The 16,409-nt window shown below is 32.5% G+C and overlaps 1 protein-coding gene across 1 annotated transcript; it reads right to left on the reverse strand.

The window, feature by feature from the left end:
- Positions 1–3,457: 3,457 nt before the first annotated feature.
- On the reverse strand, positions 3,458–14,551 carry LOC132715799 (uncharacterized). The gene is made up of 7 exons (XM_060698866.1): positions 14,508–14,551; positions 11,248–11,389; positions 10,145–10,275; positions 8,536–8,618; positions 7,746–7,889; positions 5,662–5,784; positions 3,458–5,223 (listed from the first exon to the last, which is right to left on the reverse strand). Exons 2-7 carry the CDS (start codon positions 11,386–11,388, stop codon positions 5,117–5,119), a joined length of 729 nt encoding a protein of 242 aa, XP_060554849.1. The 5' UTR covers position 11,389; positions 14,508–14,551; the 3' UTR covers positions 3,458–5,116.
- Positions 14,552–16,409: the final 1,858 nt, after the last annotated feature.

Below are 16,409 nucleotides of genomic sequence, written 5' to 3' on the forward strand. Positions count from 1 at the left end.
GTTAACCCATTGCTTCATGAGCATTTTGTGAAAAATGGCTGTTTTCATTGAAAAGTCTCCCGTTACAAGTTCAAATTGCTATAATACTATAAAAACTGCTTAAACACTAATCAAACTTGGCACAAATGTTGACTGGACCATTGCCCTTGCAATAACATGCTCAGGCTTAAATTTTCTGTTACCATGGCAACGAGGGGACATCTCAAAATTGCCAAAAATCACTATTTTGAGTTGATTTTTTCCATTATAATTGATTTCAAAGTGCTGCAACTTCTCAATGGATTGAGATAGAGTCAAATGCTTTTCAGCGTTGGTTACACGTTACCTTATGATCAATCTGGGGTCATTTATAGCCTCTCACAAGTCCAAAATTTTCTTGGCGATGAGGGGGACTCCGCCCCCTTCAAACCCCCCAAACAGAAGGGGGCACATCCCCCTTCTGGCAACCCCCTGATGTATCTTTTGGTTGGGGGGCCGCGCCGAAAAAGTGGTCACTTTTTTTTAACAACATTTCTCAAACAAAAACAAGTGTTAAGGGCCTAAATAATGCATTTTTTCACCATTTGAGACAACAAAAAGGGGGGGGGGGTGAAAAAGGCGTTAAAAGGCGTGTATATGAAGTAATGGGTTAACAGAAAATGATGAAAAATACTTGAAATTACTCTAAAACGCGTTTTTCCATGTTTAAACATGGCCTGTCATATAAATTTGAAGAAAAATTGTTGTTTTGTAGATTTTTTGATTTTTTTCATTAACCCATTGCTTCATGAGCATTTTGTGAAAAATGGCTGTTTTCATTGAAAAGTCTCCCGTTACAAGTTCAAATTGCTATAATACTATAAAAACTGCTTAAACACTAATCAAACTTGGCACAAATGTTGACTGGACCATTGCCCTTGCAACAACATGCTCAGGCTTAAATTTTCTGTTACCATGGCAACGAGGGGACATCTCAAAATTGCCAAAAATCACTATTTTGAGTTGATTTTTTCCATTATAATTGATTTCAAAGTGCTGCAACTTCTCAATGGATTGAGATAGAGTCAAATGCTTTTCAGCGTTGGTTACACGTTACCTTATGATCAATCTGGGGTCATTTATAGCCTCTCACAAGTCCAAAATTTTCTTGGTGATGAGGGGAACTCCGCCCCCCTTCAAACCCCCCAAACAGAAGGGGGCACATCCCCCTTCTGGCAACCCCCTGATGTATCTTTTGGTTGGGGGGCGCGCCGAAAAAGTGGTCACTTTTTTTAACAACATTTCTCAAACAAAAACAAGTGTTAAGGGCCTAAATAATGCATTTTTTCACCATTTGAGACAACAAAAAAGGGGGGGGGGTGAAAAAGGCGTTAAAAGGCGTGTATATGAAGTAATGGGTTAACAGAAAATGATGAAAATACTTGAAATTACTCTAAAACGCGTTTTTCCATGTTTAAACATGGCCTGTCATATAAATTTGAAGAAAAATTGTTGTTTTGTAGATTTTTTGATTTTTTTCATTAACCCATTGCTTCATGAGCATTTTGTGAAAAATGGCTGTTTTCATTGAAAAGTCTCCCGTTACAAGTTCAAATTGCTATAATACTATAAAAACTGCTTAAACACTAATCAAACTTGGCACAAATGTTGACTGGACCATTGCCCTTGCAATAACATGCTCAGGCTTAAATTTTCTGTTACCATGGCAACGAGGGGACATCTCAAAATTGCCAAAAATCACTATTTTGAGTTGATTTTTTCCATTATAATTGATTTCAAAGTGCTGCAACTTCTCAATGGATTGAGATAGAGTCAAATGCTTTTCAGCGTTGGTTACACGTTACCTTATGATCAATCTGGGGTCATTTATAGCCTCTCACAAGTCCAAAATTTTCTTTTTCTTTTGGTTGGGGGCCGCGCCGAAAAAGTGGTCACTTTTTTTAACAACATTTCTCAAACAAAAACAAGTGTTAAGGGCCTAAATAATGCATTTTTTCACCATTTGAGACAACAAAAAGGGGGGGGGGGTGAAAAAGGCGTTAAAAGGCGTGTATATGAAGTAATGGGTTAAGAGGGCTCATGTTATGAAAGTGGTTTTTCGAGATTGTGTATATTATTTGAGTATGGTTTTAATTTCGGAATAAATATAGTTTAATAGTTTCACTTTTCTCTTTTATAACTTGCAATCTATTCATTTAATATTTTTTGCACAATTTTAAGTTAAACTTATAACCGTCAAGCAAAACTTTATGTATTTTAACATTCATTGAACAGATTTAATAACATCAAATCAACCAGGTTTGTGCAATCATATTTTAAGAAATAGTTCTGCGTGACTAATGGTAAACCTTATGTTAGCGCTAGTATGGATGCCCAGTCATATTGGTCTTGTCGGGAATGAAGAAGCTGAAAAATGCGCAAAAAGTGCAAGCATTGATGGCAACACATCATGTTAAACGAATATTTTATACAGATTTGAAAAAAAAAAATTCTTAAAAAGTTTCGCTGTCGACATATTAAGGAATAGTTTAAAATACATGTATAGGCTCATCTTTTGTAACAACACTAATATATACTTTTTTCAAGTGATGGACACGTAATGTGCTCCGAATTGAAGTCCGTGTTTGAGCGTTATAAAGCTCATGACTAATCTTCCTAAATCAGGAAAAAAATACTTGTTTCTGAGGCACATGTCTTTAAAAGATATTTGATACTTCAGTACATATTTCTTATTCAGAGTAATTTCAATTGGGTGGGGGTATGAAAGGGGAAGTTTTTGTATAGAAAACTTAAAAATAGCATATTACCCAGTTTTACTTCGGCAGAGTATCTTTTTTTTTTAAATTTCTTGTTTTGACTCAAAACATGGTAATATCCGGCGCGTGGTCTACATGTACTAAGCAGGATTTGTTATGTCGTCTTTCTTCACGAAATAGGCGTAAACCCATAGCAAGCTAGTTTATTTAGTCTTTTTTTCCCCGAAAAATTGTACCTAGCCCTTTAAAAATTATTTCGTTTTTGATTTTATATTTTTACGTTTACAAAATTTTTTATTGCGTCTCAAAAATTTCCCCCGGAAATTTAAGTGTCATGATCTCAAAAATTACAGAAAACTGTAGGTATTTTGTTTTCATCTCAGACTGCATGTGGTACAACCATAAATAAACACTTTCTTATAAAAGTGTTCTAGAGAATTAAATGTTCATGAAATACCGATATACCATCGTATGCATACACAAAATGAGCTATTGATTTCTTGTCTGAGCCCTTATTTCTTGTATTGTGTGCCAACCATATACTTTCAGGTTCCTCTTTGAACGCCCTATTCTCCCGAGTGAGAACTCGTGTATATCCACAACATGTACCAATGAAAATGTTTGCTAGTTTTTTGACTACTACATGTATTACTGGAATATAGGAAATCATTATAAAAATACAAACCAAAAAAAACAAAAAAAAACACACAAACAAACAAACATTATAAGATACATCATTTTTTATTATTTTAATGTGAGATATGTGATTAGTTATAATACATCTTGTTTGTAACGCCGATTTTCATTGGACAAGCGTAACGTGTATATCATATACATTGTCTTTCGAGTCTGGTAATATAATCTTACATATATATTTCTAACCGTTTATAACTGTTCAAATAACCGGCCATATAACTTGATATTATTAAGTGTTATTAAACAGGTTATATGGGCCAATAATTACTGTAAGTGTGCATATTAAACAACCGTGTATACATAGCCATATATCCTACTTTTCAAGGAATCTATAACCCATAATTCCTTCCTTTGATGACAATAACATGGTATAAGAATTATAATTGTGTGTGTATTATATGCTTGATGAGGGTCCATCTACCCTTTCAGACAATAAGTGTGAATTCCGGACATGTCACCAGTCATGTACTAAAAGTATATCATACGCCAAAAAGTGGCTTATTAATTTTGAATCAGTAATTCACTAACTTTTAACTTGATATGTACTATGTGAGACGATTTTTGTGATGTTTACTCTTTATTATTATTATTAAAACATTTCAGCTGTCTTAATATGTTTCGACCGTCCCGACTGCCCAATGGCAATTGGTGTTACAAACGCGCAGGAATGTAAGTATGAGAATACGAGACATAAATGTAGTAAGACATAAATGTAGTATAAGCAGATAATGAATTCAGGATACGAAAGTGAAATATGGAATCTGCACAATTCAGGCGATTTTTATAATCTAGCCATCATAAGTGCATATACACTGAAAAAGATCATTCAAACTTAAATTTCATTGCATACAATGCTACAGACAGAGCAGAAGATGTTGCTTTGAAAGCTATTGTAGAGGTCAGTACAATAATAAAACACATTATGTAACAGTCACATGGGAGCGTTTTTACAATTTATAAAACGTTTATATATGCCGTCTATGGTTTATAACATTATTCTTTTGATTTTGTTTTCTAAGAAAAGAAACATTTCCAAAAAAAAAACATTATTAAAGAAATTTGCTTATGTACTTCTTTAGTGAATGACAAATGAATTAAATCGTTTTAAAATCCTCAAGATAATATGTTAATGTTTTGTTCCCTGAAATTTTATTCTGTTTACATACAATATCTATATATATATACAGATGATATAGCTATTTGCGAGTATTGAAATAACATATTTTTATACTTTCTTTATTATTTTATAAACATGCAATATTTTATAAGATATTATAAGACATAGCTTTATACTACCCTTTTTATAGTACTTTTTTATTTTCTTTACTTTTTAGGTAAGATTCTTTAAAGATCCTCTATGTTGTATTTAAGGTTGTTACCACACTCAAGTGAAATTTTATATATGTATACAATTATGCTTCTAAAACAATTTTCAAACATCGAAGAATTTGCAAAATATGTACTGCAGATATTTTTGAACACATTACATGTAATCATTAAAAAATATACATTCATTTCTTATTGAAAAATTTGACTTAGACTTTTTTATTAATATGAAATGTAAATTCCTTAAAATATTTACAAATTATGCGTTTTGGAACTTACAATATTAATAAATCTTCATTTCAGCATTATATTTATAAAAACATAAAAAAATGAGTTACAGGATCTTTGATATAATTATTCTAAAATAACAGCGAGTATAAGGAGAAGGCAATAAACAAAGCTAAGATGTTCTGTCTGACCGATCCTGTACCGCTGGTTTCGATCAATTTGCCATCAAATCCACATTCTGAAAATAACCAAGAAAATAAAAGGTAACTTTACAAAAAATAATTCTTGGTTGGTTGGCTGGTTGGTTGGTCGGGTTTAACGTCGTACCAACAGTCTAAAGGTATTTTACATATCTACTGGTGGAGAGGAACTCAAGTGCCCCTTCGTGAATTATTTCAGGAACGCACGAACGGGCACATAAGTAGAACTATTGACTTTTGTAAGTAAGCTAGACAGATTTCTCACATGAAAGAATGTGCTCGAAGCCGCTGTGTGAGTGCTTTAACATCACTGGCTTTAACAAATCAGCCTCAGAAACAAATCCTTTTTTAAAATACATGTAAGAATTATCTTTTTTAATGAAATATATTTTCAGCATAAAATCAACAATTTTTATTGTTATTTGTCAAAAGCGTTATTTATTCTAAATTGATAATTTAACGTAAAGATACATTACCTGGACCTTTCCAGGAAAACTTCATTTTGTCATCCGACATATCCATGTTGAAATGATATTTCAGGTCGGAGGCAATAAGATGCCAGGGAAGTCCTTGTAGGTCAAGTTCACTATCATCAGAATCTGTGTATAACACAAAATACTAATTTAATAATGAAAACATGCCGAGGGTCATCACAGGAGCCTTTGCAGTTGTGCACCGGACCAAACACCTCAACCTTTTTGTAATCTGAAATATGTTTTTTCGGTGCGTCGATGGTTAAATGACGTATACGATTTGAACGTAATCTTATATATTGCTAAACGTACCGCGCATTCTGTACGTTTTTGAAGCTTAATTGTACTTCTTGTTAATTCATAATTTGACGCCTGATTTCTAAATATTTTACGAACGCGATTGACTTGTCTTTATAACCTCTGATCCCTATTCAAAATTCCATTTTATATAGTTCCGCCTATTGTTTTCTCGTTTAGGGCACATTCTCTTACTTGGGGACCATACGCCGCTTTTCTCTTAATTTGGGACCATACGCCACTTTTCATGGAATGGCACGAAAGTTGAAGGTTCCATGATAACCGCCGTATGAACATATCTGCGGATGTTTCTAAATTCAAAATTTCACCATTACCATGATTAAATGTTTTTTGCTAAAGTCGGTGCTAGCGGGCGTAGACGGTAACTTGCACTTTCCAGTACCGTCCATGAACAGGCTCAATCAAACCGAGCCTGCAACATTTTCAATTTTGTCTTGTTGGGCTTTCTTTAGTGATTCTTTATTTCTCTCTATTTTATCCAGACATTAAACAAACAAGTTATGAGCAGCATTTTCCTTATCGTTTCGTGTAGAAATACACGTATGACGTCCATTGAAAACTAAAATCTCGCGCGATCGTCACTTTTTGCCAAAATTAGACGATGTTCTTTTATATTTAATTAACAAAAGGGCAAAGAATCCATAAGCAGAGCACACGTTTTCCTCTTGACAAAGCATTACAGCTAGAAAAGGGCCACGGAAAAAGCGAAAAATTGACGGGACATAATTTTCGTCATTGCAAAAAGCGCTGCAAAAAGATCGACGCTAAACAATCCGCTATCTGTTCGATATGTTGGTATTTGCCTCGGATAAAATCATTCAAGTCGGACTATAACAAAAATATGAGTCTTGAGATATGTATTTTTTTCCTTTCATTATTATAATCATCATTATTTAAGGATTACGTTCCCAAATGGTCACCAATAAGAATCAGATCTTTTTTACTACTTTTATCCTTCACTAGCTAGTATAACACATGTATTTTTTAAAAAATGCTAATTTTACCATCCATTTTTTTTATATTTTATATCTTTGTATTCACAGACCCCTTCTTTTCATTTTTTTGCCAAAATTTCAATCCCCGTTGAATATTTAGATGTAGATTTTAGTTCTACATATGAAAGAAGTTTTTTGGAGAAATTATTTATGCTTGGACCTAATTTATAAGGTAACTTTAAGTAACGAGTGATTATTGCGTTAAACCCATTGAAGTCAAATTTTGTGTATGCTAATTGATACAAAAATCTCATATTATCTGAATCGATTGCTATAAATTCATAACCTTAATTCAACAAAGGTTAAAACAGCCTCAAAGTTTACCAAAGATTAAATATATTTTATTTAGATCAATCATTTTTTAAAATAGTCAGGTCAGAAGAATTCAGGTGGAAAACAATTTAACCGTCGATAGAACGGAAACCCCTCGATACCTCTAATTTGTCGGCTCGCTCCCTATGACGCTATATAAGAACTCACTGACACGCTATAAATAGCTCTCGTGACGCTGTTTTGAAAAAGGCTTTGCTAGGAGGCGTGGACGGTATTGCACTTGACAGAACCGCCCATGAATAGGCTCAATCAAACCGAGCCTGCAACATTTTCAATTTTGCCGTATTGGGCTTTCATAGGGGATTCTTATTTCTCTCTATTTTAAAAGTAATATGATGCACTTTTCGAAGATAAAATTACTGACATAATTATTTAGTTGAAAGAAACAAAAAAAACAAAAAACAAGACAGAATTGTTTTTCTTACAAATAAATGAGCCTACCAGAGTATCTAGTTTTGCTAACGAGAAGATCAAGGTATCTCGTCGTGCATTTGTTGTCACTGTCGTACTCATAACAAGAGTCGTACCAGAAATAGTGGTCTAAATCCTGACTGTAAAACTTCGCATCCATCGTTGTATTTACACCTACAATAATATATAGTAGCACAGATATATAAACAAGTCTCGCAAAATCTCGCGACATATGATAACTTGCGGGAATACAATTTCGCCGATACTGATTTTAACTGTGTGATGTCACAGTCTCTTCTCCATCTTATATTTAGCTCCATGATAATAGTATACCTATAATCGTACCTTTATTGATTTATCAGATAGTAAAACATTAAATACTACTTTAAATTCGTTTAAATAAGTTCAATATTATATATATATATATATATATATTATAGCATTATATGTAAAAAAGGTTTCTAGGAAATGTTGAATTTTAGTAACGTTCACATTGTGTACGTTTATTTCTGTTAGCACTTTCAATGTTTAAGCACATAATAATAATAATAATAATAATAATAATAATAATAATAGTAATAATAATATTTATACCTTATGTATATGAAATTCACTCAGTAAACGTTTCATTTTGTGTTGTATATAAACATGAACTTAAAAACGAATGGGATATACGTGTGAGAAAAGTTAGCATAGTTAAATTCCCATTGACATTAACGAGTATTATCTGTTAATCAAAATGATAAATTATAACAAAATTCGAGTGATAAAAAAATAGTTGTATATAAATGTTTAACGAATCTTCAAGTAAGATTTTTACCGTTCTCTTCCCCTCTACTGCAATCTGATGTCTTCCGTTTGACCAACCTTTCGTAATCTTCGCATTCCTTTAAGTCAAAATTGCTGAAAGGTAATAAGAAACGAAAATAAAAAATACGTTAACATTTCATTCCTGATCGTTGTTGTAATTGTTGTAAATTTTAAAGCTGCATGTCCCCAGCTGACCTTAGCTAAGGCAAATTATTTCAAGAAAATCAAACTTAAATAGAATGTACTGAGAATTTAAGAAAAATAAAAAATAAAATTGATAATTGCCATGTCATGTGGATTAAATTTCATATGTTGCAGTAAATTCAACGTTATTATAAAGATTTGTATGAGCGTTAGATAAACAAATGAAAATCAACGTTATAAAATTGCAGCGTTATAAAGATTTTTATGAGCGTCCCGATAAACCATTTAAATTAACGTTATAAAATTGCAGCATTATAAAGGTTTGTATGAGCGTTAGGTAAACCAAAGAAAATCAACGTTTTAAAATCGCAGCATTATAAAGATTTTTATGAGATTTTTATGACCGTCAAGATAAACCAACGAAAATCAACGTTATAAAATTGTAACATTATAAAGACGTTTATGAGATTCACGATATACCAATAAAAATCAACGTTATAAAATTTGCAGCATTATAACGATTTGTATGAGCTTCACAATTTACCATTGAAAATTAACGTTAAAAAAATTGCAGCATTATAAAGATTTGTATGCGCGTCACGGTAACAAGGAAAATTAACGTAACAAACGTATGACGAACGTATGACGAACATACAATATAGCTTTGAAACGACGTAATATACGCACAGTATCATAATCCGACATAATCAACCTACAGAGAGACCATATGGCTATTATGACTGGGTCAATAATCGAACCAATGGTCTCCCGCGTAATTTATAAAGGGTATCGAAGTCCAGACCATTCTCATTACATTGTCGTAGATTAATTTTAACTAGAGGTCTGGCGCATAACTCAGTCGATGATTACACCCAAGACTACGTATCAGAAGTAACATTTTTATCAAATAGAGAAAATAAGAATCCCTAAAGAAGGCCCAAAATGGCAAAATTGAAAATATTGCAGGCTCGGTTTGATTGAGCTTATTCATGGACGGTACTGTAAAGTGCAAACTACCGTCCACGCCCCCTAGCACTGGCTTAAGCAGAATTAAACATTGAAACATGAAATTGTAAACTTTTGAACTTAGCAACATCCGCAGATGTGTTTATGCGGTGGTTATTATGATACCTTCAAAGTGACACTTCTGTGCCATTCCATGAAAAGCAGCGTATGGTCCAAGCGTGTGCCCTAAACGAGAAAACAATGGGCGGAACTGAACAAAATGGAATTAGGAAAGGGGATCAGATGTTATGAAGCCTGCATATTACAGACAAGACGTCAATAGACACAGTTAAAAAGCAGGCAACTATCCTTAGGGTAATTCTACAGTATTCAAGTACGAATATTGGTACCATACAATTAGAAAATGCCTAATAGTTAAAACCAAAAATACCACAAACACAACAATAATGTCGTGCTAAATGATCTTTAAGGATCGTGTTTAAGGATCAAGTTTGTTGTCAGAGACTTACTAGCACATTAACTCTCTCTTGACGTTCTGGTCGGAATTTGGAGCATGCCATCTGAAGTTACATTTACCATACGTCTGTGTGGACGAAAACTGCGTGTAGTAAATCATTATCCAGTGTTTTGACTGCACTTTCTGTAACAAAGATTATTGGTTAGTTATTTGTGTTTAATTTACATAAATATCATGTAATTAAACTAATACATGTATTAGCTTCTACAGGCGCGGGACCTTGGTCGAAGTCAAAACTGGAAGTCCAAGAATGTTTGAAAATTGGAAATCAAATTACGTTGTTTTTTTAAATTACTCAAAACTAGTGAAATCACGCACTAATAGATTGGACAATTGACCCTCTTTAGAAAAGTTATAATATGCCAAATCACGTCTGGAATATGCATTACCCCTTAATGAAGTTGAGCATCCAGTTCTGTTGAAAGACCTAGATCCTTGCCTGTTTCTTTTTATATATTTGAAATATTTTTATCATAGAGGGAGTGCACAACAATGATAAATTACATTTTCTTTAGATATAATATTCTTGATATAAGGACAGAAAGCATGTAATGATGTTCTTTTTGGACATAATGAATTCTACATTGATTGTGCAGAAGTCTATACGCTTACAGGCACACTTGCGAATCTGCTTATGGAACCATGCAGCCAGAACTGAGCAATGGGTTTAAAGATTATTGCTCAAGGATAGTAAGGTTTGCCCCTTCCGGGGTTTGAACCCAAGCACATAGAGATACATATATTACAAGCCCCACGCGTTAACTACTCGACTATGCCGCCACATGTTCTTTGTTGCAATATAAAAACTGCCTGTCTGCCCTACATACCTGCCTGCCCTACATACCTTCCGACCTACCGACCGCCCGCCCGCCCGCAAACCCCGCCAGCCCGCCCGCCATACCTACCTACCTACAAACCTGCCTATACCTTTCTACTTACTTACCTTTCTATATTTTAAGTACTTTCTACTCATGCTAAAACATTTGAGATTTCTTTTAAAGAAATGTAAAATTAGATCTATGAAATCTTGTTATTTTATTTTCGTTCATATTAAACGTATTACAAAGTTTTTGAAAGAAAGATAGTATGTGTTACCTGAGTCAGACTTTGTAGAGTTACAACACCGCGGTCTTGGTTTGGGAAAATTGAACAAGATGGCGTCTCGTTGCATGTTTCACTTACTGCTGACGTCACAAATGTCACACACAAAACCAGCACGCTACCAAGTTTTACCATTCTGTGTTTAGATAAAAAAGACTTATCTTGAAACAGTTTACTTATATTTTGATTTTTTTATATAAAAAAGGCAAGAAAGATAAAAAATAAATTCTATGTTTGAAGTCTTGTCCGAAAGATCTGAAAATGTATGCACATGTTTAACTTATCAGAAGTAGTCTTGCATTTGTAGAGACCAAACAGATGCAAAAAAAGGAAAAGAAATGGTGTCACACTGCCGTCACATATTTATTTAGATATTATTGGATATCAACTATCACCCCTAACGAATGCATTGTACAAAATTTAGAAACGGGGCAAAACAAATTAAAATCATAAAAAAAGAAGAAAAGAGAGTAAAAAAGAGTAAAACCCAGTTTCGTTTTTATTACGAAATTTATTTTTCTTAAAAGTATAATGAAAGACACGATACGGATTATATTTCTCTATAGAAGCTATTTACAAAATTCTTAATGTATAAATTATAACCTTCATTTTGAAAATTTTTAAATGATATAGTTTCATTTAATATTAAAATGATAGATAGGTTATTTGTATCCTACATAAGTTTAAAAGTTCATATATTTCTACCAAACATAGTATAAAATATACGGTCGTTACACATTTTGATTTAAACATCAGTTGTTTTTTTCATTTTGATATACCGATGAACAGACGATAATATCTCCAGTGTAGAAAATTAAATTATAAAATCTTAACCTTGATACAATGTTCCCGACATTGGGTCGTTACAAAATTTAATTAAAAACCCCGCTTTTTTCATGTTGATATACCGATGGAAAGGCGAATATAAATCTCCAAAAGATATCTTATAAACTCACTGACAAACAGTCTCGCGGAACTATTAATTAGGACGCAAGTGCCTGAATGATTTTACTAAAAAGGAAGACATATATTTATTTTGAAGGGTTAGTGGAAATGTTTAATTTCTTGTTTTCTCCAACAACATTAATTGTATCCTGCTTAACCATGGAAAATTGTATACAGTCTACGCGGGCTTTTTAAGCTCCTCCTTCTTTAGCAGCCACATTTTTTAGGCTCCTCCTACTTATGTAACAACATTTTAGTGCGCGTTATGAAAAAAAATCTCGGTTCCGTAGAGAAAATGTTCATATCGCCGGCATAAAACTAAACCACTCGAAACATAGAAAAAATACAACCCATTTTTTTTAAAATTATTTCAAAACACAAAGTCATATGAAAATTGAAGGTATGCACAAGCAGTCATAAAACTTGTAGCATCAAGTTTTACATGTATATAAACAATTACTAGAAAATCTTATTAAATATAAAGCTTAAAGAATGTTGTTATTTAAGTAGGAGGAGCTTAGAAAATGTGATTGCTAAAGTAGGAGGAGCTCAAAAAAGCCCGCGTAAACTGTATAAAAAGTTTCATGGTTAAGCAGGATACTTATAAGTATTGTCCAAATAACATGAATAACTTTCTGCTTTGACGGCCTGGAAACTCCATTATCAAAACATGTCTGTCAACATTTCACTCGCATGATAATATACCAAACCGGTTGGGAATTTTTAGAACAAAACGCAGAATGACCAAATAAGATATTACGAGAAAATATTCCATGCATTTACATTTACATACTGAAGCCCTTAAAACTTATTATATTCATCGGACTGCAAGTTCGAAATTTAAATACGACATTTTTAGGAAATCAAACGGTAAGTCTTACAAAATTCAATCATTTCTGTTTAATACAATAAAGCGAAATGTTTGATATTCGGCCCTTAGATAGTTCGTGAATAGATAGTAACTTCGTTTCGGCAAAATGGCAATATATTGCAAAGCGGTTTTTGCCGTATTAATACACCTCTGATAGTTACCTATTCATGTACATATGTTGTCATTTCATGCAATATTTGTTTTATGGCCGAAGACCGTCTGATTTTACATTTACTTCCGCTAAAATTAACAATAAAGAAATGAATATAGGCAGAATTTTCATTGTTCATTTTAAGACAAATAGCCTGTTCGATTGATACTTGAGAAGATCTTCCGTTAAAGGTAGAGGTCTGTTCGATTGCGCGATGGCAAGAAGTGTCGGAAAAAGATATAAATCAGAATAAATATGAAAATACAATAATGATATTTTCCAGATGTTTCTAACAGCTTTTCAATAAATATATGAAATTGAATATGACAGATCGCCTGCTTTTAACTCGATTGGGTTTCTCTTCTAAGCTGTTCTAGTCATTATATTCTCTTCTCGAACCTGGCATAAGACAATTGAAACGAACTTTCGACTAGTTTGCAGTTGCAAAATTCTCCGTAGAATAAGTATACAGTATCTACTATATTATAAATTCCTATTCAAATCAAATTCCATTTTTGATTAAAATCAAATAATGTAAGTAATATTGTTTAAATCTAAGATGACAATAAATGGGGAAAAACATTGCGGGTAAAACTGAACTGAAATAAAACTATTGATTACGAATAAGTATGCGGTTAGCATGGTTAGTAGCAGCTTATCCTAAGCAAGTTAACAAGTTTGACTTCGGCCGAGTATCTTTTTAAAGATACTTCTTGTTTTATCTATTTATTTATTTACTGACTGACTGACCGACTGACTGACTTGCTTGCTTACTGACTTGCTGACGGACTTGCTTGCTTGCTTGCGTACTTGCTTACTTAATAACTTACCCACTCACTCACTCACTCACTCACTCACTTTACTTTACTATTGTGAAATTATAGTAATTGAAAAAAAATCATCATCATCATCATCATCTAGCAAGCATATTTAAATGGCTAAATTTAACTTACCTGGCCGGTATGGATAATAGTACTTAAAACATAAAATAAAATTATCATCATCATCATCATCATCATTATCATCATTATTATTATTATTATTATTATTATCATCATCATCATCATCATCATCATCATCATCATCATCATCATCATCATCATTATCATTATTATTATTATCATCATCATCATCATCATCATTATATTATTATGATTATTATTATCATCATCATCATCATCATCATCATCATCATCATCATCATTATTATTATTATTATTATTATCATCATCATCATCATCATCATCATATCTAGCAAGCATATTTAAATTGCTAAATTTAACTTACCTGGCGGGTATGGATGCTGTTTAAGTCATGTATTCCTGATTTTTTTGGTTTATAAAACACAATTTTTACCTGGCGGGTATGTGTGAAATTAACTGCGCTACTGACTGTAAATGAATTTATAGACCGAAACGAAACCAAATATAATTTAGAAACTGTATATCAAAACCATTATTGTTATCTAGAATCAAATCTAAATGATTTATAACAAGCTGAAACGATGCTTCAAGTTTCATTTCAACAGCCCATCTTTATATTGTAACTTTTTAAAAGTAATTCATTTTATATTTTGTATCATATTTTGGAGACATTTCTATTGAAAATGTGCACAGAGTGTGTGAAAATGAGTATGCCTTGTTATTGGGCTGCAGACTATCATATTAGCAGTCAAAGGCAATTTTATTAATCAACTACACATAATCTAAAAAAAAAAGTTAAGTAGACTTAGTGAATAAAAAATAACTAATATGAAATTCCGTTGGTGTGAGGTATTGCAATGAGATCCATGTTTTAAAAAATGTCACGGAAACCTAACTTGCAGCAATTTAAACTTCCGATTTTTTTAAATAAAAAGAAAAAAAGGCGGTACTTTTTGCATGATGACCTTGTTTTATGTTCATAATGTCGTGGTGAACTTCATTTTAGCGTTATATTTTAAATGAAGACGTGCCTTATATTGAAAAGTTATTTAATAATGAAGTCTATAGTTACAGAAGTCATGTTATGACATGTTACGATATCAATGTTATACATTAAATAACTTTATAGAAAACAAATTAAACTGTAAATATTATTGTATTTTCAAAAAAAACAAATCTAAAATTCAGAGATATGTTAGTGGGTCATCTTATAATTATCGGAATATAAAATATATCATCAAATGCAGAAAGATAATTGAAACTGGAAACTGGCATAGGATACCTTTAGAGCAGAAAAAAGTATTGCAATCCAAACATCAATTATAGAACTCCCAATATAATAAAGTTTGAAAAAAAAAACTAAAAATGAACACTATTCTTCTTATTATTTGGTTAATAGAAAATATTGCAAGTTTTTATTTAAAGTTATCTTAGAAAGGTATTGACTGAAACATTGTGTTAAATTTTTATAATATAATTGAAAATTTTGATTATATCATTATTTCTGATATAATTCATTTTGCATGAAAGTTATTATGCATCATTATGTAGAAAGAAAATTGTAAGATGACATATGCGAGTTATATACTATATACACACTGAATATTATATTATACATGTATTCTGTATAGAGTGAATTACTGAATGGTACAACATCAAGTCAGCACAGAAAATCTGGCATTATACAAATATAGCAGGTCATTTCAGTCGAGACAAGTTATGTCAATGGAGGTAGCGTCCAGTTTAAAGCCGCAGTTTCTAAAATGTCGCGGGCAAGGATTTGGGGAAGTTTTAAATCCGCGAGGTTTTATGTCGAAATTGTATAAAATGTCGCGACTTATAGAAACCCTCTAGCTTTTCTGTCACACTTCTGTCGTAAAAAAGTCGAGTTTTACGAAGTAAACGGCGAAATTTTCTGTCTACATAACAGACAAAACTACTCAAGCATATGCCTTCTGTAGGTAGCAGATTGCAGACACAATAATACGCAAAATTTTGATTGATGCTTACCTTGTAAAAAAACAACGGTTTTGAGCATTAATCTAATCCTCGATTTTGTATACCTGGAGATGTCTGCACAAAACGTCGCGGCTGAAAATTGGTATTACTCGCCGGGATATCTTACGAGACCGTTGTTGAGGAACAAAAAGCTGCGGCCTATAATTTCTCCTCCACTTTTTTGTAAAATTTGAAAACACTTTCAAAAAATGTTGCGTTTCTTTCCTGTTCTTCGACTTTTATAGACACATTGACAAACGGTCAAAAA

Source organism: Ruditapes philippinarum, unplaced genomic scaffold (assembly GCF_026571515.1).
Source record: "Ruditapes philippinarum isolate M1 unplaced genomic scaffold, ASM2657151v2 ctg4961_1_1_1_1, whole genome shotgun sequence".
Classification (NCBI taxonomy): Eukaryota; Metazoa; Mollusca; class Bivalvia; order Venerida; family Veneridae; genus Ruditapes; species Ruditapes philippinarum.